Here is a 25,970-nt window from a genome sequence, read left to right as displayed (position 1 = left end):
GTGTAATAACTCCATCTTCCCTAGATGTGAAGTCATAGTGCCATATATGGTTTGAACACGGACCGTGACAAGTTCCCGTTTTCCGTGTCCTTCGACGTTGATGTGATAGGCTCTCTTAAGTTCTAAGGTTGTAAACAGTTTTGCATCCTGGTTCTGGTTGCTAGAACTCCCTTGTCAGTCGGTATTTGTGTCATCGTGTCTTTACCGTACGTAGGTGGGATTTTGTTTAACAAACTATTCAAGAACCGGATTGATTTGGGTCTTCAACGACACAGGCTCCTGTGGACACAGGGTATACTTGCAGTAGACCGCATACTGTACAATGGGCTCCTTTCATCCAGATTGTTTGTAATCCACTTCAGAAATCATTTTGATGGGTCACCTTCCCTGGGTCCTTTTGCATGAGTCTGGTTAAAAGTGGTTCCTCCTATCTCACATGATTCCCAAGTTTGAGCGGGTGATCTCTTTGCCGTACCCCCTTGACTCTGGCTGGGCTTCCATTGGCAGGTCCGCCCTCGGTGGCAGCTAGGCCCTCTGGTTTCAGTCCAGGTTCTGGACTGACTTTGGTGCTAGTTCCCTCTCGGGCGCCACAACAGACCTCGATCCACTGACAACGACAGTGGCACCATCAACTCAGGGTGGCTATGCCCAACATACAGTGATAGCTGACACTAAGATGGAGCTGCCCTGGCCGTGTTGTGCATTAACTGATCTGCAGCCATTCAAACACCCTTCTGATTCTGACATGGTGCCATTGCCCTCCAGTAGAGTTCTAATCCTTCTCTTAATTATTTGGCACAGATTCAGATAGTAGCAGGTGTGATGCTGGGGATGATTTTGCCCAACCAGTTCAGGGGGATAACTGGTGCAAGGACCTACAGGATGCTGGTGGTATGGATACCTCTTAAGACACTGGACTGGTTGCACTTCTCTGCCCAGCCACAGGAGATAGCACCTCCTTTTCTGTGATTGTGCAAAGGGCTCCTAGTCTGCCACCGCAGACTGGAATGGTAGTTTTTAAACTGCTACCTCCACTTTGCCTTTTAAAGCAATGGCAAGGCAAAACCATGTTACCCCTTTTTCATACATGTAAGTCACCCCTAAGGTGGGCCTTTTAGGCCCTAAGGCAGGGTGCTGTGTATTAAAAAAAATGGAACATGTATTTTTACATGTTTCAATAGTGAAAAAACACGCAGCCTTGTTAACTTCTCACTGGGACTACTAAAGTTGATACTGTGTTCCACCGACCTGGTCCACTGGTCACTACAGCAGCTGAAGAAAAAAAGGAGGGCCTGGGAGATAAACTGGTCCAGTGCACGTTCTTCAAATATACAATGTGAATATCACTAGGGGCACTGTTCCAGACAACGGGGGAATGTTCAACCCTTCTCATAGGCACACACTCTCAGAAGCAATGGCCCTCATGCATCATCATCTGGCTCTGCTCCACGCCAGACTGGTACTGCAATGTCTGACGGGGTCCTACGTGGGACCATCAAGCCATTGAGGGTTTCTTTGTATCTCAGTACCAAAATATTAAGGTTTCTGAGAAAACAGCTGGAGAGATAAAGAATTAAAATTGGCTCTGGTATTTCCTCAGTGTGAGAGAATATTGAATAAAAAAGCGAGGACCCGTCAAGGTTAAAAACACAATAAAAGTGACAGGGAAATAATGATCCCACACTCTTTATATGTAACGGGTAAAGCACAATGACTTCAACCTTAACAAAAAAGTCAACATGTTTCAAGCCTAAAACTTGTCCAGCAAGGTCTCACGGCGCTTCATCAGGACTAGAATGATAATCCTTCTCCAGAACATCACATATATGAATACAATTCTGTTCATACAAAAAGGGAAGCAAAAGCAATTTTTACTCACTGCAGTTCTGTGTATACTAGCACAAAACTAGTGGTATCCCACCTTAGTCAGAATAAGAAATATCTCCAATGGGACTTATGGTAAAAATCAATCAGGCTATTCATGCGCCGTCATAATCAACCGCTACACCGTGTATCCTGTCCGCATTCTCAAACTACGAGCAGCTGGACAGCCAAGGTCCCATTGACTTCAGTGGGAGGTTCCGACACCACCTCACCCCAAGCACCTGGGTTCCCTGGTGTAGGTACTCCACTTCACTGGGTATCCATGGGTGGGGGCACTCTCAAACCTTCAATGGTCCCTCCTGGAAGGGTCCTTTTCCTAGCCACAAATTACCCAATTTTATCCTTTGAGACACTCAACACTAAGTAACACCTGCACACTGGTTCCTGGGTAATCCATACTGCTTACCGTGGATATTTTAGTAGTTCCCTAGTCCTTAAGATTCTTGAGTGTCAGTCTTGGTATGCAGTGACTTTTCTAACCCATTGTTTTAGTATATGGTTAGGGCGCACCCCCACATCGGACCCATGTCATTATATGCTTTTACCTATCTGTTTCGAGGTATATTTTTGTGTGTTCATATGTCCAGTTAGTAGTTACACCAAAGTTAATGTAGTGCCTGTGTGTGAATAAATAATACCTTATTTTCCCAACACTTGGTGTGGGTCTTTCTTATGTGTAAATCATTGACTGACTCTGGTGTTATTCCAATTGTTTACGCCATCTCTGATAAGCCTTAGCTGCTCCCCACAGCTAACCCTTTCTGAGAGCTTTGGTTATTGGAAAGTCTCTAACACTAACACTAAGGGTTGCCTGGGCTCAGTGCAGGGTGCATCACCTATATGGGTGCACCAAATACTAATCCTGCCTCCTACATTGGTGGTGCAGCGGCTGGGATAAGGACTTGAATTTCTCTAGCACTTGGTCATAAGTGAGTTTCCACAAGAAAAACACTACTGACTGGGGTCTCTTAACAAACTGGTATTTGTTGTAAATGTTTGAATTATGTTGTCAAGGGTCAGGCATAGCCTTTTCTCCAATCCCTTAAAGGTTTAGAACACTAGGGTCGTTGTAGATTACACTTACACTTGACTAGTACCATGTCTTCTGTTGAAGGATCTAGACAGACTCAGGAATCTGGGTATAGTGATAGGGAATAATTCCAAATCCCAAGGGAAATATGGTGAGAAACCTAAGGATAAAAAGAGTCTTCTTGTCATCCACAAACTTATTATTCTGGGAGTGAGTCCAAATCCTCCTATTCCTCTGTTAAGACACCTTAATACTTTGTCTGTAATGCAGAAGGCCACAGAGCAGCTGACTCCAGTTTCCCTAAGAAAAACAGAAGTACTGCTACTACACCCCCTAGTGCCCCTATCAGTAGCACTAGTAGTAGTACCACTGCCAAGAGTGTAGCCAGGTTCAACTTGGTACTGCAGTGGACTCTGGCCTAGTCAGAGACACCACTGTGGCTGTCCTAGTATCAGAGAGTGGCATTGTCATTGCCACTTTGACTGCCTGGCCTCCTAATATGAGGAGATACAGGCAGCACCCCCCTGATTAATGGTAGTACGGATATTGAGGCAGTAGCTTACAGGGTCACAGGTGCAAGTGTTGCTGTGGTGACTGAAAAACTGGTGTCACCTGAGCAAATTCTATTTGGTCATACATACCAAGTCACCAACACAGACAACATCACTAGGTGCCATCCCATGGCAGTGGTTAGTTTCAGCTGGTGGAAGGGGGTGGGGGGGCTGCAGGTTTACTTGCCCTAAGAAAGTTGTGGTGTCCTCACCTATTCCTGTAGAGTGGCTTATGGGCAATGATTTAGAATCTTCAGCATGGGTTGCGATGGAGTTGCAGGTCCACGCTGCCATGTACAGCATCCCTGAGAGTGTCTGTGGCAACAAGAACACAGGCTAAGAATTAGGAGGAGCAAGGAAAAGTAGAGCCTGGAACAATGGCCTTTGCAACTCCCAAGAAGAGAAGTATGAAGGGTAAAAGGTTATCCTCCCCCAAGACCTCAAGTCAAGATCAGTCTCCTCCGGAATATGATCTTGCCCCCTGTGAGGGCACTGTCCCAGAGGGGCTTGGGCCTAACACGGCAGAGCTTTTGGAGGCAGAGGGACCCTCCAGGGAAGAGAAGAGTCTGAGGCAGAAATCCTGCCCCTCTCTTGAAGGTCTCAGGCAGCAAGATGTTGCAGAAGAGGCAGGGGATTTTGGTAGATCCAATAGGATTTACTGGGAAGAGAGTCTCCTATACTCTGAGGCTAGAGACCTCAAGACCGGTGCTACCAGCACACAGGTTTTTCTCAGACGTTTGGGGAGTTTCTATTGACTCTAGTACATGACATACCCATTGCAGGACAACTTAGGCAAAGCAAGACTTGGGACAGACTTGTTCCTCACTTCAACTGGCCCCATATGTCCGAATACATAGAGGAGTTTTGTCGCTCCTGTGTCACCTGCCAAGCCAGTGGCAATCAGGTGGCGCTACAAAGGCCTTCTTAATCCCACTTCCTGTGGTTGGGGTTCCCTTTGAGAGGGTGGGGATTGACATTGCTGGTCCCTTAGACCCTCAGCCTCTGGGAACAGATTTATTCTGGTGATAGTGAGCCATGTCACCAGGTACCCAGAAGCTATTCCCCTTAGGACCACTACATCTCCTGTAGTGGCACGGGGCCTCTTAGGAATCTTTTCCAGAGTGGGTTTCCCTAAGGAGGTGCTGTCAGACAGGGGTGCAAACTTCATGTCTAGCTACCTGAAGGCTATGTGGAAAGAATGTGGTGTAACCTAGAAGTTCACCACCATCCACAGGGCAATGGGTTAGGTGAAAGATTCAACATAACCATCAAAGGTATGATTATAGGACTTTCTGACAAGCTCTGGAGGAGATGAGAGGTCCTACCACCTTGCCTTATTTTTACCTACTGGGAAGTTTATCAGAAGGGAGTGGGCTAAAGCTGCTTTGGACATATGTATGGGCATAAAGTTAGGGGTCCTCTTTGTCTTGTGAAGGAAGGATGGGAGCAGCCTCCTAAACCTTCCAAACAAGACATTGTGATTATGTACTAGGCCTACATTCCGATATTGAGGCCAGCAAAGAACTGCTGAAGTTATGGAATGACCATTAGGCTGTTCTGACTGTTTATCAGCCAGGGCATATGGTAAGAGTTTTGAAGCCTGTTCCCCAAGACAAGTGGAGTTGGCCCCCTTACAGTTGTGGAGAAGAAAGAAGAGCTCCCCTATCTGGTGGACCTAGGCACTCCAAGAAGCCCTATAGGGTACATCACGTGAACCGCCTAAAGCCTTACTTTGACGGGACTGAAATGATGAGGGACAGGAAGAAGAGTGATCCTTACCCTGATCTCCTCCCACACAGCCCTGTTGATGGAGTAGTCATTGCTGACAGCCTCACTGAGCAGCAGCAAAAAGATTGCTGACAGGTGCTCAGTCACTTCCCAGAACTCTTCTCTCTGACACCCAGTCAGACTACCTGGTGTGTCCATGATGTGGGCACAGGTGACAGTCTGCCTGTCAAGTGCAAAATCTACATGGAACCTGACCATGTCAGAGTCTGCATCAGAGCATAAGTCACCAAGATGCTGGAGTTGGGGGTTATTGAGCCTTCAGACAGCCCTTGGGCTAGCCCTCTAGTTCTTGTGCCTAACCCTCATTCCCAGGGCAGAAAAAGAGAATTGTGGTTTTGTGTTGACTACAGAGGCCTTTATGCAATCACTAAGACTGAGGCCCATCCTGTCCCCAGGGCAGCTGAACTTATTGATACTCTAGCCACAGCCAAGTATCTCAGCACGTTTGACCTGATTGCAGGCTATCGGCAGATCAGGCTGACAGATGTTGCTTTTAACTCCTGGTGGGCACTTCTAGTTCACTGTGATGCCGTTTGGAATGGAAATTGCACAAGCCATGTTCCAGAGGTTGGATGAATCAAGTTCTGGAAGACTTCAGTGTAGCATATCTAGATGATACTGCTAGATACAGCAGAGCAAAGTTGTATACTTGTGGCCATCTGGTAGGTGGGGGCCAAGTTCAACCTTTAGAGAGCAAAATCCAAAGCTTTGTGGATTGGGTTCTGCCCACTACTCAGACTCAGGTCAGAGCTTTTCTGGGCCTGACTGGGTATTAAAGGAGATTTGTAAAGGGGTATGGGTCCACTGTGACACCCTGAATGATTTTACTTCCAAGAAAATGCCTAAAGAGGTAAACTGGACAGTTAGCTGTCAAGAAGCCGTTGATGCCCTGAAACAGGCCACGTGCTCAGCTCCCATTGTGTAAAAAAAGAAAAAAAAAAAAAAAACCTTGATTACTTCAAACCATTCATTGTGCAGACAGACAATTCAGAAATAGGTATAGGAACAGGGCTATCCCACCTTAATGAAGAGGTCCAGGATCAACCTGTATCTTTTGCCAGCTGAAGGTTGACCTCCAGAGAGAAATGTTAGCTATTTAGAAGGAGGCCTTTGCAGTGGTCTGGGCCCTGAAGAAGTTGAGTCCATACCTGTTTGTCACTCAATTCATTGTTCACATAGACCACAAGAACCCTCTTATGGCTTAAACAGATGAAGGGTGAAAACCCAAAACTTTTGAGGTGGTCCAATCCTCTACAGGGGATGGACTTTTCACTGGAACATAATCCTGGGAGTAATCATGCCCACGCAGCTGTATTTTCTAGTTATTTCCACTTTAAAAAATGAAGACTCAACTGGGCAAGGTTAAATCTTCTCTTTCATTTGGGAGGGGAGTTATACAGGAAAGTAGTATCTTTCTTACATGGTTGCCCCCACTTTTTGCCTTATCAGTATTTTGACTGTAGTACATTGGTATCCTGCTAACCTGGACCCTACTGGTGTACCCATGTAAGTCCCTGGTATATGGTACTGGTTACCTAGGGTATTGGTACTCCAGGATACTCCAATGGGCTGCAGCATGTATTGTGCCACCCATGGGAGCCTATCAAAACTGTGACTACACGCCTGCCATTGTATCCTGCGTGAAATGGTGCATGCATCTTTCAGCCCGATATAAAGCTTGCCTTATATGATGGACACTGCACTTTGACCCTGTAAGTCACCCCTAAGTTAGGCCCTTCAGCCCAAGGGCAGGGTGCATGTTTCGAAGTGTGTGGATACCCCTGCATGAGTTATCCCTACACACCCCAGACTCCATTTCCTGGGCATTGTAATTGCAGGGAAACCATCCTAAGGTATGTAGTGGACGCTGGTCAGTACCAGAGGTCCAACTACATAATGGTTTCTCCAAACCTCGCCACGTTTGGTATCAAACATGTTGGAATTGTGCAACTACACCAGTTCCAGTGGTAGTTGCATGATACCATGTACTTTGGGGGTTCCTTATAGGATTCCCCATGTCTGCCTGTCCAGCGTTGAAGGGTCTGGCTGCAAGCTGGTGCTGCCCCTGTCCTCAGACACTGTTCTTCCTTCCTGCTGCTGAGCTTAACTCAGGCATGGGACGGCAGAACAAAGGATTACCTTTGGAGGAGAGGTGTGTAGGAAAGTACCCTCTTTTTGGCATGGTTACTACCACTTTTTGCCTGTTGTCAGTATGTTTCAACTGTGTGTACTGGTATCCTGCTAACCAGGACCCCAATGACTCTGCTCTCTCCCTTTAAACTTGGTTCCTTGGACCACAAACACCCAACATTTGGCATACTGGTGCCCCCATGTAAGTCCCTAGTGTAGGGTACCTAGGTACCCAGAGCACTGGGGCACCAGGGGTCTCCCATGGCCTGCAGCATTTATTATCCCACCCATGGGAGCCCATGCAAAATGTGTCTGCAAGCCTGCCATTGCAGTCTGCGTGAGAAGGTGCATGCACACTTTCACTTCAGGTCACTGTACCAGGTCCCTGTAAGTCACCCCTATGGTATTCCCTCGTAGCCTAGAGGGCAGGTACCTGCGTGTGATGGCATCCCTGCATAAGCAGAGTTGCCCCCACGACCAACAGCTCAATTTTCCTGCACTTTGTGAGTGCAGAGACACCATTTTTCGCATGTATTGGACATAGGTCACTACCTATGTCCAGCTACATAATGGTATCGCCGAACCTGGGCATGTTTGTTATCAAACATGTCAGAATAATACCCTAATACTGTTGCCAGTTTTGGTTGTATGATTCCATGCACTCTTAGAGGACCCCCAGCATTGCTTCTACCAGCTTTCTGGGATTTTCTGGGCAGCCCACGCTGCTGCCACCCCTCAGACAGGTTTCTGCCCTCCTGCTGCTTGACCAGCACAAGCCCAGGAAAGCAGAACAAAGAATTTCCTTTGGGAGAGTGGGGTAACACACTCTCGCTTTTGAAATAGGTGTTACATGGCTTGGGAGGTGTAGCCTCCCCAAGCTACTAGTATGCTTTGAAGGGCACATTTGGTGCCCTCCTTACATAAACCAGTCTGCACCAGTTCAGGGACCTCTAGCCCCTGCACTTGCACAAAACTGGACAATGGAAAGGGGAGTAAACACTCCCCTGTCCATCACCATACCAGGGGTGGTTCCTGGAGCTCCTTCAGATAGATGGCCCCTTGATTCTGCCATCTTGAATCCAAAGGGGGCAAAGGCCTCTGGGAGCATCGGAGGGGCCAGGTCAGACAGGTGATGTCACAGTCCCTTCCTGGCAGGTGGTCTCCTGGCTAGGTGACCAATCCCCCTACTGGGGCTTTTTAGGGTTTCCCTCATGTTTGGGTCCTCAGTTTCGACGTGCATGATTCCAGCATGACTCCTCTGCAACATTTACTTCAACTTCTGGCCACTGCAACCGCATCTGGATTTCACAGTAACCTACAGTCTGCAGCACCAGCGACGACTTCGCCCTGCAACATTGTTTCTCCGGCTCCCTACTGCAACATTTCCCCAGCTGTACATCCTCTGAGGGCGGCAAGTCTTCAGTTTGCACAAGAAGCAAGAAGGTATCTACCTTGGAGTGAAGGAGTCACTTCCCTGCATCTGCAGGTGCCAACTGCAACTACGGCCGGATGGGTGGATCCTGCATCAGGGATGGTGGCCTAGAGTGGTCCCCTTAGCCCTCTCTGCCAGCTGTCCAACTTTGGTGAAGGTAGGCCCTTGCCTTCCCACGCAGGACCGTACCCCTGTGCACTGCGACTACCAGGGCTTGTTGGTATCTCCTCCAAGGGATCTTCAGGCTCCGTGTAGCCCCAGCCTCCTGCACTCTTCTCTGCATGCTTCTCCTACGATGTGGGTCCTCTCTTCATGTGCGCTGCATGGACCTCTGCGACTCTTGGGCTCCATGTCAATGGGTCTTCTGTGGGGGCTGGCTCTTCTTCAGACTCTTTGCACTGCTGATGGCACACACACACACACACACACACACACACACACAAAAACCCACCACAAGTTGAGTGCCTCTGGACATTGCTGGTCCGGGTGGGCCCCACTTTTCCACCAACTGCAACATTTACCTTTGCCAGGGCTTGTTGGTGGCAGCTGACTTGCCAGTCTAGTCGAGTAGCGTCCCTGTCCACCCCTGATAGGTGGGTCCGTATCCTATGTTATCCTAAGGTTACGGACTCTAAGTACCACCTCTTCATCAGAGCTTCTGGGAAAACCCTCCTAATTACCTCTGGTGTTCTAGTACTTCCCCAGTCCTTATGATCCTTGAGTATTCGTCTTGCCTGGCAGGACTGTTCTTCCATTTTTAGAGGCGAACGCAAAGCGCTGTGTCCCCTGTAGTAATCTCTCCTTCGGCTTCCAAACAATGCCCATGTCACGTCAGTCACTTTCATTGGTTCTTGGGCTTGCCTTTTAAAATCCCCTTGCTTTCATTTGTGAAAGGCATGCATATGTCATGCCTTTTCCGTTGTCTAGCCAGCTACACAGCACCGGTAAACTACTGAAAACAGACGAGGCTCGATGTTTTCAGCATGGTTTCCGGACTACTTTATCTGTTTATTTTCCACGCAGCGCTGTCGCGCTGGGGTTTAAATAGCGCGATTGCACTTGGTTTTTCCATTTTCAATTGCAGCACAATCGCGCTGCATTTTACATAGTGCAATCGCTCTGCGTTTCTTTTTTCTTTTAAGTTGTGTGGCAAGAAAAGTCTGGTTATGAGTTTACAATGCTAATAGCTCCAACTCGAGCAAATGCGAGATCCGTTGCATTGACAATGCTTGTTTTAGTATGTGGTTTGGTCCCCATTTGGGCCCATGTCATTTTATGTTTTTATCTACCTGTTTCTAAGTATATTTTGTGTGTGTATATCTCTGGTTAGGAGATACACCAAAGTTAGTTTAGTGCCTGTGTTTTAATAAATAATACTCTATTTGTCTAACAATTAGTGTGGTTATTTTTTTTAGTGTAAATCACTGACTGATTTTGTTTTGATTGCACTTGCTTTACACCCTCTCCGATAACTTAGCTCTCTCCACAGCTACCCTTTGAGAGCATAAGTTATTAGGAACCATTTACACAATCACTAAGGGTTGCCTGGACTCAGTGCCTGGTAGGTGTACACCATATACTGAGCCAGCCCCCTACAGGGAGGCATTGGGGCATCTGGGTGCTGAGGTGCTTTTCACTGCTGGGTGCCCTAGTGTTATCCTGTGGGAAGAAACAGATCCTGCATACGGGTACTTGACAGCGAGTTGCAAGACCATTCTTCTGGACTTGAGGTGAGTATGGGGTATGGTCCAAGGCCACATCAACAGGTCACCTCAGGGAGGGTTCTGGAGCATCCAGGTGCAAAGCTGTGTTACAGCATTGGGTGTCCCATTCACCTCAGTGGAGATGGTCTGGTCAGAAAGAGGGTGCAAGCAGGGACTGGAAGGCCAGTCTGGTGAAACCCATAGGAGGGCTCGACTCTTGAGATCCTCTGGCATGTAGGGACACCATTGGCCTACTTCTCCTCTTGCTGTGGGCCATGGGTGCAGTTTTGTCTTTTGGCGTCTGATTCCATTGCAACAGATACACTTGCGGTACACTCCCGGTTGAAGGGGGCCTCCAGAAAGAAGCTGTGAGTGTTGTTGGGAAGTCCACAGATTGCAAACCCAAGGTAGGTTCCCTCGGTTGGGTCAGGGGACTATGCCTGCACCGTTGCACCCCCTTCAACTGGGGATAGGGGACAGTGGTGCTTTCTGGTGTGTGGTTTTGGTTGTCCTGAGTTTTTGCAGTTTTTCTGGGGTGCCTGCAGGATGCAGTGGAGCAGCACTGCTACTCCACTGGAGTTCTTGGTTGAAGGCTGACAGTCCTCCCAAGCTTTTGGAGGCACAGGCGGTAGCAGAACAAGTAAATTTTAGTGCAGTTGTTGAGGATAGCAGGCAGGCAGGCAGGCTGGTCTTCTGTTCTTGATTTTGTGACTCTTAAGGGTCCATCTTCTTCTTTCAGGTTAGCAAGATCTGATTATCTGCTGCCCCTGAATACTGAATTTAAGGGTGTTAGGGAAGTGTAAGGTAGTAGCCAATGGGCTACTTAACCTTGGGGTTACTACGTCCCCTATTTGACCACTTCCTGTGGGAAGTGGGCATAACCCTGTCCCACAGTCCTTAGTTCTGCCAGCCCCAAGATGGCAGACTTATAATTTTGTTTACACATCAGGCAGCTCACCTTAGGTGTGGAACAGACGTTAGGGGTGGACACGCATCTCAGACTAGTAATTTTCTCACCTGTCCAGGTTTCAAATGGGCCCTCGGTCAGAGGGAGTCGGCATCTCCTCTGAGGGAAGCCAGATCTGCATATCAAGTGGTAGGGTCTTTGGAGCCCCCTCCTGACACCTCAATAGCGAAGGCTCTCACCTTTGGGGATCAGAAACATGGCTGTTGGTGGCAGGCTGGTTAAAACTAGTCTGCCAGTACACCAGCAGTTGTTAGATTTATCAAGGTGCCCTCTGGGGGTTCATGTATTAATTGGTCCTTCACTGGAATCATTGAGGGTTTATTAGTACAAGATGTTTGATAACAAACATCCCTAGTTTGAGTGAAGGCATCATTTAGCTGGGATACACGTATTGACCAGTGCCCAGCATGTGTACTTAAAGTGGCTTCCCTGATCACTTAGTATGTCTAAGATTCAACAAAGACATAGACATAGCAGGGGCATATCTGTTCTTGCAGATCTGTCCACACATGCAACTTATTGCACCCTGCCTTACAGATATTGCATGCAGTGTTAGTGGGCATTTCACTCAAGCTGTGTGCCAGGTCATGTTTTCACTTTTTGCTGCACCGAGACCTGTAGCCTGCAGGGGCAGTCTGCGTGAGCTAGGTGAGGGGTCACTGAGGGTGGCACAGTACGTGCTACAGCCCTTGGGGACCCTCTTTTGGTACTAAGGCCCTAGGTTCCTAGAGTACCATTTACTAGGGACTTAGTGGTGCCAAAGGTATTGCTAGTTGGGGAACAGTTGTACAGTTTTAGGGAAAAAGAGCTGACCTTGGGGACCTTGATAGCAAGAAACCAGTGCACTTTGTCGAAATTGCATCAAATACATGGTCAACAAGTTGTTTTGACCATGTCTAAAAGGGGCACTTTACTTCACTCAGCAGGATTGAATGATTTCTGTCACTGGCTATTCTAAGGTGGTATTGCACCTTTGAGGCCACCACTTTTTAACTACCAAATTTACCAATCTGAAACGTAATGATTCAGTCCAGAACCCATTGTTTGAAAATGAAAGTAAGGCATTTCTGTGTCATTTATATTTTAGGACTGGGAAGAGAATGCCAGCCGAGACCTATCATTACGTAAACATCTTGATGCAGTCACTCAGCTTATTATCCAGTGGAGGAAGCTTGAATTAAAGTAAGTGTGCCACAGTGTACATCATTATGTTGCTACTTTGTTAAGAAGTTAATCATCTTTTAATCATGGAGAGATGGGGCAGGAATTGAACCTGTTCACAGCATTGCTGCCTGCTAATGGGTCCAGGGGACTGTGTTCAGATATTAGTGACATTACTAGTGACATTCGATTGGTGGAGTACAGTGCTGTAAGTTTTATTCAGCTCTTTAGGGTGATCAAGGGCTCATTCCAAAGTTGAAGAGCATGAGGACTACTGCCTGTCAGAAATAATCTCTATCGATGTACTCGTTTCAGTCGTAGGCTCAGTCATAATTTCTTCTTTCTGAGAAATTTACATTTTTCTTATGGTTAATTCTTTGGCATATGCCAAAAAAAAAGCACCTCTGGAATTCTTTGTCCTCTTGGGTGCAGGGCAGTCCTCTGGAGTTGTCAGAGGTCGCTGGGCCCACTGGATGTGTTGATGGTCTTTGTAAGGAAATGCCTCGTTGGCATGGTTACCCCCTGAATTTTGCCTTTGCTGATGCTAAGTTTTGATTTGAAAGTGTGCTGAGGCCTGCTAACCAGGCCCCAGCACCAGTTTTCTTTCCCTAACCTGTACTTTTGTTTCCACAATTGGCACACCCTGGCATCCAGGTAAGTCCCTTGTAACTGGTACCCCTGGTACCAAGGGCCCTGATGCCAGGGAAGGTCTCTAAGGGCTGCAGCATGTCTTATGCCACCCTGGGGACCCCTCACTCAGCACAGACACACTGCTTGCCAGCTTGTGTGTGCTAGTGAGGACAAAACGACTAAGTCGACATGGCACTCACCTCAGGGTGCCATGCCAACCTCACACTGCCCATGAAGTATAGATAAGTCACCCCTCTAGCAGGCCTTACAGCCCTAAGGCAGGGTGCACTATACCATAGGTGAGGGCACAAGTGCATGAGCCCTGTGCCCCTACAGTGTCTAAGCAAAACCTTAGACATTGTAAGTGCAGGGTAGCCATAAGAGTATATGGTCTGGGAGTCTGTCATGCACGAACTCCACAGCACCTTAATGGCTACACTGAAAACTGGGAAGTTTGGTGTAGGAAGTTGGCTCTGTATGTGCTATTTCAAAGTAAGGAATAGCATGCACAGAGTCCAAGGGTTCCCCTTAGAGGTAAAATAGTGGTAAAAATAGATAATACTAATGCTCTATTTTGTGGTAGTGTGGTCGAGCAGTAGGCTTATCCAAGGAGTAGTGTTAAGCATTTGTTGTACATACACATAGACAATAAATGAGGTACACACACTCAGAGACAAATCCAGCCAATAGGTTTTTGTATAGAAAAAGATCTTTTCTTAGTTTATTTTAAGAACCACAGGTTCAAATTCTACATGTAATATCTCATTCGAAAGGTATAGCAGGTAAGTACTTTAGGAACTTTAAATCATAAAAATTGCTTGTATACTTTTCAAGTTATTGACAAATAGCTGTTTTAAAAGTGGACACTTAGTGCAATTTTCACAGTTCCTAGGGGAGGTAAGTATTTGTTAGGTTAACCAGGTAAGTAGGACACTTACAGGGTTCAGTTCTTGGTCCAGGGTAGCCCACCGTTGGGGGTTCAGAGCAACCCCAAAGTCACCACACCAGCAGCTCAGGGCCGGTCAGGTGCAGAGTTCAAAGTGGTGGCCAAAACGCATAGGCTTCAATGGAGAAGGGGGTGCCCCGGTTCCAGTCTGCCAGCAGGTAAGTACCCGCGTCTTCGGAGGGCAGACCAGGGGGGTTTTGTAGGGCACCGGGGGGGACACAAGCCCACACAGGAATTTCACCCTCAGCAGCGCGGGGGCGGCCGGGTGCAGTGTAGAAACAAGCGTCGGGTTCGCAATGTTAGTCTATGAGGGATCTCGGGATCTCTTCAGCGCTGCAGGCAGGCAAGGGGGGGGTTCCTCGGGGAAACCTCCACTTGGGCAAGGGAGAGGGACTCCTGGGGGTCACTTCTCCAGTGAAAGTCCGGTCCTTCAGGTCCTGGGGGCTGCGGGTGCAGGGTCTCTCCCAGGCGTCGGGACTTAGGATTCAAAGAGTCGCGGTCAGGGGAAGCCTCGGGATTCCCTCTGCAGGCGGCGCTGTGGAGGCTCAGGGGGGACAGGTTTTGGTACTCACAGTATCAGAGTAGTCCTGGGGTCCCTCCTGAGGTGTTGGATCTCCACCAGCCGAGTCGGGGTCGCCGGGTGCAGTGTTGCAAGTCTCACGCTTCTTGCGGGGAGCTTGCAGGGTTCTTTCAAGGCTGCTGGAAACAAAGTTGCAGCCTTTCTTGGAGCAGGTCCGCTGTCCTCGGGAGTTTCTTGTCTTTTCGAAGCAGGGGCAGTCCTCAGAGGATGTCGAGGTCGCTGGTCCCTTTGGAAGGCGTCGCTGGAGCAGGATCTTTGGAAGGCAGGAGACAGGCCGGTGAGTTTCTGGAGCCAAGGCAGTTGTCGTCTTCTGGTCTTCCTCTGCAGGGGTTTTCAGCTAGGCAGTCCTTCTTCTTGTAGTTGCAGGAATCTAATTTTCTAGGGTTCAGGGTAGCCCTTAAATACTAAATTTAAGGGCGTGTTTAGGTCTGGGGGGTTAGTAGCCAATGGCTACTAGCCCTGAGGGTGGGTACACCCTCTTTGTGCCTCCTCCCAAGGGGAGGGGGTCACAATCCTAACCCTATTGGGGGAATCCTCCATCTGCAAGATAGAGGATTTCTAAAAGTTAGTCACTTCAGCTCAGGACACCTTAGGGGCTGTCCTGACTGGCCAGTGACTCCTCCTTGTTGCTTTCTTTGTTCCCTCCAGCCTTGCCGCCAAAAGTGGGGGCCGTGGCCGGAGGGGGCGGGCAACTCCACTAAGCTGGAGTGCCCTGCTGGGCTGTGACAAAGGGGTGAGCCTTTGAGGCTCACCGCCAGGTGTTACAGCTCCTGCCTGGGGGAGGTGTTAGCATCTCCACCCAGTGCAGGCTTTGTTACTGGCCTCAGAGTGACAAAGGCACTCTCCCCATGGGGCCAGCAACATGTCTCTAGTGTGGCAGGCTGCTGGAACTAGTCAGCCTACACAGACAGTCGGTTAAGTTTCAGGGGGCACCTCTAAGGTGCCCTCTGTGGTGTATTTTACAATAAAATGTACACTGGCATCAGTGTGCATTTATTGTGCTGAGAAGTTTGATACCAAACTTCCCAGTTTTCAGTGTAGCCATTATGGTGCTGTGGAGTTCGTGTAAAACAGACTCCCAGACCATATACTCTTATGGCTACCCTGCACTTACAATGTCTAAGGTTTTGCTTAGACACTGTAGGGGTACAGTGCTCATGCACTGGTACCCTCACCTATGGTATAGTGCACCCTGCCTTAGGGCTGTAAGGCCTGCTAGAGGGGTGTCTTACCTATACTGCATAGGCAGTGAGAGGCTGGCATGGCACCCTGAGGGGAGTGCCATGTCGACTTACTCGTTTTGTCCTCACTAGCACACACAAGCTGGCAAGCAGTGTGTCTGTGCTGAGTGAGAGGTCTCCAGGGTGGCATAAGACATGCTGCAGCCCTTAGAGACCTTCCTTGGCATCAGGGCCCTTGGTACTAGAAGTACCAGTTACAAGGGACTTATCTGGATGCCAGGGTCTGCCAATTGTGGATACAAAAGTACAGGTTAGGGAAAGAACACTGGTGCTGGGGCCTGGTTAGCAGGCCTCAGCACACTTTCAATTGTAAACATAGCATCAGCAAAGGCAAAAAGTCAGGGGGCAACCATGCCAAGGAGGCATTTCCTTACATTTGGTATCAAACTTCTCAGCACAATAAATGCACACTGATGCCAGTGTACATTTTATTGTAACATACACCCCAGAGGGCACCTTAGAGGTGCCCCCTGAAACCTTAACTGACTACCCGTGTAGGCTGACTGGTTTTAACAGCCTGCCACACACCAGACATGTTGCTGGCCACATGGGGAGAGTGCCTTTGTCACTCTGTGGCTAGTAACAAAGCCTGTACTGGGTGGAGGTGCTTCACACTTCCCCCTGCAGGAACTGTAACACCTAGCGGTTAGCCTCAAAGGCTCACCCCTTATGTTACAGCACCACAGGGCACTCCAGCTAGTGAAGTTGCCCGCCCCCTCCGGCCACGGCCCCACTTTTGGTGGCAAGGCTGGATGAGAAAAACAAGGAGGAGTCACCCACCAGTCAGGACAGCCCCTAAGGTGTCCTGAGCTAAGGTGACCCCTGCCTTGAGAAATCCTCCATCTTGAGTTTGGAGGATTCCCCCAATAGGATAAGGGATGCGCCCCCCTCCCCACAGGGAGGAGGCACAAAGAGGGTGTAGCCACCCTCAAGGACAGTAGCCATTGGCTACTGCCCTCCCAGACCTAAACACACCCCTACATTCAGTATTTAGGGGCTCCCCAGATCCCAGGAAATCAGATTCCTGCAACCTGAAGAAAGGACTGCTGACCTACAAGCCTGCAGATAAGGAGGATGACGACAACTGCTTTGGCCCCAGCCCTACGGGCCTGTCTCCAACTTCGAAAACCTGCTCCAGCGACGCATCCGACAGGGACCAGCAACCTCTGAAGCCTCAGAGGACTGCCCTGGACTACAGGACCAAGAAACTCCTGTGAACAGCGGCCCTGTTCAAAACCAAAGACTTCATGTTTCCCGCTGGAAGCGTGAGACTCTACACTCTGCACCCGACGTCCCGGCTCGACCTGCAGAAAACCAACACCTCAGGGAGGACTCCCCGGCGACTGTGAGCCCGTGATTAACCAGAGATGACCCTCCTGAGCCCCCACAGCGATGCCTGCAGAGAGAATCCAAAGGCTCCCCCTGACCGCGACTTCCTGTAACAAGGGACCCGATGCCTGGAACCAACACTGCACCTGCAGCCCCAGGACCTGAAGGAACTGAACTTCGCAGGAGTGACCACCAGGCGACCCTCTGCCTAGCCCAGGTGGTTGCTGACCCGAGAAGCCCCCGCTGTGCCTGCCTGCACCCCCGGGTCCCTCCATTGTTTCCTACCTGAAACCCGATGCCTGCTTTGCACACTGCACCCGACCGCCCCTGTGACGCTGAGGGTGTGTTTTGAGTGCCTACTTGTGTCCCCCCCAGTGCTCTACAAAACCCCCCTGGTCTGCCCCCCGAGGACGCAGGTACTTATCTGCTGGCAGACTGGAACCGGAGCACCCCTGTTCTCCATAGGCACCTATGTGTTTTGGCCACCTCTTTGACCTCTGCAACTGACGGGCCCTGACTGCTGGTGTGGTAACTTTGGGGTTGCCCTGAACCTCGAACGGTGGGCTGCCTATGCCCCAGGACTGAGACTTGTAAGTGTTTTACTTACCACCTAATCTAACCTTTACTTACCTACCCCAGGAACTGTTGATTTTTGCACTGTGTCCACTTTGAAAATAGCTTATTGCCATTTTTACAGAGACTGTACATAATATTGTTTCCATTCAAAGTTCCTAAAGTATCTAAGTGAAGTACCTTACATTTAAAGTGTTTACTGTAAATCTTGAACCTGTGGTTCTTAAAATAAACTAAGAAAATATATTTTTCAATATAAAAACCTATTGGCCTGGAGTAAGTCTTTGAGTGTGTGTTCCTCATTTATTGCCTGTGTGTGTGTGTGTGTGTGTGTGTGTGTGTGTACAACAATTGCTTAACACTACCCTCTGATAAGCCTACTGCTCGACCACACTACCACAAAATAGAGCATTAGAATTATCTCTTTTTGCCACTATCTTACCTCTAAGGGGAATCCTTGGACTCTGTGCACACTATTTCTTACTTTGAAATAGTATATACAGAGCCAACTTCCTACAGGAGTGCCATGTTGACTTAGTCTTTTTCTCCCCACAAGCACACACAAACTGTGAGGCAGTGTGCATGGGCTGAGTGAGGGGTCCCTAGTGTGGCATAATACATGCTACATCCCTTAGAGATCTTCCAAGGCCACAGGGCCCTTGGTACTAGGGGTACCATTTACAAGGGGCTTATCTGTGTGCCAGGGCTGTGCCAATTGTGGAGACAAAGGTACAGTTTTAGGGAAAGAACACTGGTGCTGGGGCCTGGTTAGCAGAGTCCCAGCACACTTTCAAGCATAACTAGCATCAACAAAAGGCAAAAACGTAGGGGGTAACCATGCCCACAGTGGCATTTTCCTACAATTGGGCAAAAAGTAGCCTTCGGACTGCGAGCCCATTCCAGGAGGGCCAAAGCTGCTACCATCATATTGACGTGTGGGGTTCCTGTCCTGGACATCTGTCAGACAGCAACAGGAACTTCTTTGAATACAATCCACATTCTTACTATAGCTTGAAATATTTGTTAGAGACTTCTAGTTGCAGATTCCTTACCTTAGAATTTTCCCCCCAGGCGTCTGACTGGAGCTATAATTTTTTTCTTCGAGCAATACCCTTGTGCGTCGGTAGTTGGCGTCTGTCGACTCTGCTCGCGTCATTGACATCGTAGTCACTGTGATGACATCATGAGTAATAGAGAGATGCCACCTCAGTGCAGTGACGTCAGTTCTTCTCTTTCCGCGCCACGCGCTGATCTGGAGAGAGCTACCCTGGTCTCTTTTTGACTGAGTTCAACCGTTTTGTCAAGTTTTTTTAGTGAGTTTTTGGTGTGTCAAGATGTCCTCGAAGACCGGTTTCAAGCCGTGCGAGGACTGTAACCAAATGATGTCGGTGACTGATCCGCATCGGGTCTGTTTGTGGTCCTTGGAGCACGACCACGACCCGACATCGTGCTCCGAGTGACGGGCAATGGCACCCGAAGGCCATGAGGGAGTAGTCCCTCAAGCTCAGGGCGGCCCTGCGCTCGACTCCCTGTAGGTCCCGGTCTCTTTCGAGGGGAAGGTCTCCAGACCGTTCGTGGAGCCACCACCATTCTTCTTCCTCCAAGTCTTAGGGCACAGGTAAGAAAAAGTAGTAGTAGTTGAACTGGTCCCGATGCCCTTTGATTTCAACCCGTCGCTCAGCTGATGTGACGCGGGAGGAGCGTCGATGCCCCAGGCCTCCGTCTTCGGAGCCTCCTTCTGGTTCCTCTCTGCAATTCCCCGAATTTCTGGGAGCCGTAGTGACCCCTGCCCAATTGAAGGAGTTTGATGAGGCCATGCGCCTCATTTTTGGGCAGACTGACCCTGAGAGGGCGCCTTCGGGCCCAAGGGGTTCAGTTGAGAGCCTTTGGGTTCCATGCCTGCGGGTTCGGGTTCGGCCACCGAGGTCCCCTCCAGATCCACACACACAGTGGTTGTCCCACTGAGACCTTCTCCAGCGCTGGTTCGATTGTCGACGCTCCCGACGTCGGTTGTGCCCACCATCGATGTCGACCTGATCCTCTCGGCAGCCGCCTGTCTTTGATGGGGTCTACTCACCCCAGGTCGGATTTGTACCCTTTCCTTATGGGTACGAATTCGGGGAAGGATTGGAGCGGTCCCTGTGGACACTTACGATTACGAGGATGACCCATTATTGGACTGGGCACAGGATTTGGGTGAGGCCAGTGGACTGGACACTTCTCCAGACGCTGGCATGCGGTCTCCTCCTACCTTGGCTACGCGGAGGAAGCAACTTATGCTATGGTGGTCAGTAGGGTGGCTGAGGTCCTTGGCCTTGAGCTACCTACTGTACAGGTGAGGTCCAATCTCCTGACGGAGGTGCTTCAGCTAGGGTCATCCACATCTGAGCCCCTTTTGCTATTCAACAAAGCCCTCACCGATGTCCTTTTGGGTACTTGGTCCAAACCCAACACAGGGACTCCTGTGAACAGGACTATTGCACGTCGCCATCAGCCCGCCCCGAACAACCCTAACTTTCTGTCCCAACACCCCACGCCTGAGAGTCTTGACATCCAGGTTTCCTCTTCCTCAGGCGCATTCCCTTCTGCACCCCCAGATAGGGAATCAAAAAGGCTGGGACAATTTTGCAAGAAGATGTTTTCTTCCTCCAGTCTCGCGCTGCGGTCCGTGAACACTGCATACCTCTTTGGCCGCTATACCCACTCTCTGTGGGATACCGTTGCGCAAGTTCTGCCGCAGATACCAGAGGAGGTCCGTGCTATTGTCTTCCAAACTGTCAACGATTGGTGAGATGCGGCGAAGTTCACTATCCGATGTGAGCTAACATGACTGACTCCTGGCAGATCAGTTGCTACGACGGTGGCCTTGAGACGCTACGCCTGGTTGCGTACTTGTGGTTTTTCAAGGGATGTCCAACAGTCTCTTATGGACATGCTCTTTGTTGGCTCCATCTCTTTGGAGACACAGCGGACTCTGCCTTGAAAAGATTCAAGAACTCCCGGGCTACGGCTCAGTCCCTTGGACTTTCCACTTCCCCTCACCCCCAACAGTCTGTTTTTCGCCCCTTTTGTGGCCACGGAAGGGGCTCCCTGTTGTGTCCCCCAGCCAGCCACTGACACATCCATGCCGTTCAGCCGCTGCATGGCCAGGGACGCGGAATCCCACGTAAGCGTGGGACACGGAACCAGAGGTCTGCCCAGTCCACCCCTGCCCCTGCTGCAGCCTCCAAACCCTCCTAGTCTATCCCCTCACTCCGATCCAGTTGACGTCAGGATTCGCCATCACCTGCCCCACTGGGAATCCATCACTACAGATAGGTGGGTTTCACAGATACGGCTATTCCTTCCTCTTCGAACCTGCTCCACCAGCCATGCCTCCATCAATCAGCCAACTTCCGGAGGATCATTTAGCACTTCGCCAGGAAGTCTTGGCTCTCTTGGCCAAGGCAGCCATAGAGAAGGTCCCAGTGCCAGAACTAGGTCGTGGTTGGTATTCCTGCTACTTACTATTGCTGAAAAAGGACAAGGGCTTATGTCCTATCCTAGACCTCAACTACTTCCTCAAGAAGGAGAAATAAAAAATGCTCACCCTGGCTCAGGTCCTGTCTGCCTTAGACCCAGGGGACTGGATGGTAGCGTTGGACTTGCAGGACGCTTATTCCCACATTCCCATCCTGCCTGCCCATAGATGTTACCTGCGATTCGTGGTAGGTCACGGCCACTATTCGTTTACCGTGCTCCCCTTTGGCCTTACGAGTGCCCCTCGGGTTTTCACAAAAGTGAAGGAGGTAATTGCAGCTCAGCTGCGTAGGTTAGGGGGTCTCAGTCTTCTACCTCGACAACTGGCTGTTGAAGGCGGACTCACCCCAGAAAGTTGTCTCACACCTTCAGACTATGCTGAGCCTCCTGCACATGCTGGGGTTCACTATCAATGTGCCAAAGTCACACCTGGCTCCCTCTCAGATGCTCCCTTTCATCAGAGCTGTTCTGGACACTGCAGTTTCGGGCTTATCCTCCTGAAAAGCAAGTCCGAGATATTCAGGCTATGATTCCAATCTTTCAGTCTCTGTCTTGGGTTTCAGTGAGACTGACTCTGAGGCTACTGGACCTCATGGCCTCCTGCATCCTGCTAGTGACACATGCCAGGTGGCATATGCGGGCTCTGCAGTGGGACTTGAAGTTCCAGTGGGCACAGCATCAGGGAAATCTCTCCGACATGGTCCAGATCTCTGAGGGGACTGCGAAAGACCTGCAGTGGTGGCTTTCGAATCCGCTTTGGGTCCACGCAGATCCCTCTCCCTTCCCCAACCAGATCGATCTATAGTGACAGATGCATCACTTCTAGGTTGACATATGCAGCCACATGGGAGAGGCAGAGATCAGAGGCCTCCGGTCTCCCGCGGAGTCTGGACTCCATATCAGTCTGCTGGAGCTCCGGGCGATCAGGCTTGCGTTGAAAGCATTTCTTCCCTTTCTCAAAGGGAAAATAGTGCAAGTGTTAATGGACAAAAATGCTACTGCCGTGTGGTACTGCAACAAACGGGGGGGGTAGGGTCCTGTAACCTTTGTCAGGAGGCACTACACCTCTGGATATGGCTGGAACATCAGGAAATTACCCTGGTGGTTAACATCTGGCAGGTTCTCTCAACGCCAGAGCGGACGAACTCAGCCATCGATGCACAGCTGATCCTGAATGGCGTCTCCATCTGGAGGTGGCTCAGGGTCTCTTCCAGCAGTGGTGACAGCCTTGGTTAGATCTGTTCGCCTCTGCAGATAAAGCTCAATGTCAGCTGTTTTGCATGTTGGAGTTTCCAAGGCGGCACTTGCTCAGAGATGCTTTTTGTCTTGAGTGGAACTCCGGCCTCCTTTATGCCTTTCCACTGATACCACTTCTGCCCAGAGTTCTCAAGAAGATCAGGAACGACCGGGCCCAAGTTATCTTAGTGGATCCAGACTGAGCACAGAGAGTATGTTATCCAGAGCTATTGAGGATGGCAAACGATGCTCCACTCAGACTGCCTCTTCGGGCGGATCTTCTGTTGCAGCAACAGGGGACGGTTCTCCACCCAAACCTGTCCAATCTCTGCCTTCATATGTGGAGATTGAGCGGCGGCAGTTGACGACTTTGGTTCTTCCATCTGAAGTCTGCGATGTTTTCTTGGCAGCCAGGCATCCCTCCACTAAAACGGTATGCACCTCTGTCATTGGCATAAATTTGTGGCATGGTGTACCAAACAAATTTGTTGATCCTCCCTCTCTGCCGTTTTTGCTATTCTTAGGCTACCTGATCAGTCCTCACTCTGTAAATCTCCTATTGTGAATAGATTCCTTAAAGGTCTCACCCATTTATTTCCTCCCACTCCATTTATCATGCCCCAGTGGAACCTCAGTCTTGTCCTTACTTATTTAACGTGTACTCCCTTTGAGTCCATGCACAATTGCCTTTACGGCTCCTCACTTTTCAAGGCTGTCTTTCTTGTTGCCATCACTTCTGCTCGCAGAATGAGTGAGCTTCAAGCTCTTTCTTCCAAGCCTCCATTCTTGTCTGTGCACCCTGACAAAGTGGTGTTGTGCACTAAGGCTTCCCTCCTTCCCAAGGTTGTTACACTTTTTCATGTAGGCAGGTCCATCACCATGCCTACTTTTTATGCACCCCCACATCCTTCTCATGAGGAGGAGATGCTCCACCTTCTGGACTCAAAAAGAGAATTGGCGTACTGTCTAAATACGTACTAAAGGTTTTTGGGTGGTTGATCAACTGTTTGTCGGGTATGTGGGTGCAAAGAAAGGGAAGGCAGTGCAAAAACGTACCATCTCTCGATGGGTACTTCTTTGCGTCAAGATGTGCTACGCTTTGGCCAAGAAGCAACCCCCTGAGGGCTTGTGTGATCGTTGCACCAGAGCAACTTCTGCTTCCACTGTGTTAGCACGGTGAGTTCCTGTGCTGGATATCTGCCAGGCAGCTACGTGGACATCCCTGCTCACGTTTGCTAAACTTTACTGTCTGGACAGTCAGGTCCGTTGGAACAGCTACTTTGGTTGTTTGGTCATGCAGGACTTTCTAGTATGATCTTGGTTAGCAGCCCACCTCCGAGGATGGCATTGCTTGGGTATCTGTTCTGTGGTAAGGAATCTGCATCTAGAAGTCTCTGTCAGATGTACAAGTTACTTACCTTGAGTAACGAAATATCTGGTAGAGACATATTCTAGTTGCAGATTCCTTTCAGACCCACCCATCCTCCCCGCTTGCGAGCTGATTTCAATGAACCGGGATTCCCCCTTCAGATCCTTAGCTCTGGCGCACCAGTCTCGGTGTTCTTAGCGGCCCTGTGCTTTGGCGTGGAAGTCCTTAAAAGAAAGTGACATCACTGTGCTGAGGCGGCATCTATGTACTACTCTTGAAGTATTGGTTAGTTTTTCAGATAAGTAAGGCACTTACAAGTACCAGTTCTGGGCCTAGGCAGCCCACTGTTGTGGGTTCAAGGCAACCCTAAAGTCAGCGCAGCAGCAAAACAGGGCTGGTCAGGTGCAGAGGTCAAAGGAGGGCCCAAAACACATAGGTGCCTATGAAGAACAGGGGTGCTCCGGTTCCATTCTGCCAACAGGTAAGTACATGCGTCTTCGGAGGGCAGACCAGGGGGATATTGTAGAGCACTGGATAGACACAAGTAGGCACAGAAAACACAACCTCAGCGGCACAGGGGCGGCCGGTTGCAGTGTTGAAGCGTGCCTAGCAGGTGTCTGGTTTTCAATTGGAATCAATGGAGGGACCCGGGGGGTCACTCTAGTGGTGCAGGCAGGGCACAGGGGGAATTCTCGGGCCAGCCACCGACTGGGCTAGGCAGAGGGTCGCCGGGTGGTCACTCCTGCACTGGAGTTCGGTTCCTTCTGGTCCTGGGGGCTGCGGGTGCAGTGCTTGGTCCAGGCGTTGGGTTCTTTGTTCCAGGCAGTCGCAGTCAGGGGGAGCCTCTGGATCCTCTCTGCATGCGTCGCTGTGGCGGTCCGGGGGGGTCGTCTCCGGTTACTCATGAGGTCCCAGTGGCCTGGGAGTCCTCCCTGCAGTGTTGGTTCTCTGGTGCTCGAGACGCTACTCATAGAGGATGTGAGGAAATGCCTCCTTGGCATGGTTACCCTCCGAACTTTTGTTGATGCCAGTTATGATTGAAAGTGTGCTGAGATCCTACTAACCGGGCTCTAGTACCAGTGTTCTTTCACTAAAAATGTACCATTGTTTCCACAATTGGCACACCCCTGGCACACAGATAAGTCCCTTGTAAAAGGTACCAGTGGTACCAAGGGCCTGGTGACCAGACAATGTCCCTAAGGGCTGCAGCATGTGTTGTGCCACCCTAAGGGACCACTCACCTAACACATGCACATTGCCATTGCAGATTGTGTGTGTTGATGGGTAGAAAAGGCAAAGTCGATGGCAATCTCCTCAGGTTGCCATGCACACAGAACACTGCCTGCGGCATAGGTAAGTCACCCCTCTACCACGCCTTAAAGCCCTAAGGCAGGGTGCACTATACCACAGGTGAGGGCATAGCTGCATGAACAATGTGCCCCCTACAGTGTCTAAGTCCATTCTTAGACATTGTAAGTACAGTGTGGCCATAAAGAGTATATGGTCTGGGAGTTTGTCAAAACAAACTCCACACTTCCATAATGGCTCCACTGAATACTTGGGAGCTTGGTATCAAACTTCTCAGAATAATAAACCCAACTAATGCTAGTGTTGGATCTATTAAAAAATGCACACAGAGTGAATCTTAAAGATGCCCCCTGTATTTTACCAAATCCTCTAGTGTAGGACTGACTGGTCTGTGCCAGCCTGCCACTAGCAGACGAGTTTCTGACCACCTGGAGTTAGTGCCTTTATGCTCTGAGGCCGGAAACAAAGCCTGCACTGGGTGGAGGTGCTTAACACCTCCCCCTGCAGGAACTGTAACACCTAGCAGTGAGCTTCAAAGGCTCAGGCTTCCTGTTACAGTGCCCCAGGGCACTCCAGCTAGTGGAGATGCCCAG

The 25,970-nt window shown here is 49.7% G+C and overlaps 1 protein-coding gene across 1 annotated transcript in view; it reads left to right on the top strand.

Annotated features, from left to right (window-relative positions):
- The window catches only part of MDN1 (midasin AAA ATPase 1), a 1,740,009-nt gene that overhangs the window by 1,312,291 nt on the left and 401,748 nt on the right, over positions 1-25,970 (top strand). The window contains exon 68 of the mRNA XM_069235499.1: positions 12,573-12,667. Coding sequence (XP_069091600.1) covers positions 12,573-12,667 — 95 coding nt within the window. The remainder of the gene's footprint in view (positions 1-12,572; positions 12,668-25,970) is intronic.

The sequence above is a fragment of the Pleurodeles waltl genome, chromosome 5, assembly GCF_031143425.1.
Source record: "Pleurodeles waltl isolate 20211129_DDA chromosome 5, aPleWal1.hap1.20221129, whole genome shotgun sequence".
Lineage (NCBI taxonomy): Eukaryota > Metazoa > Chordata > Amphibia > Caudata > Salamandridae > Pleurodeles > Pleurodeles waltl.
This window is presented reverse-complemented; position numbering and strand designations above follow the sequence as displayed.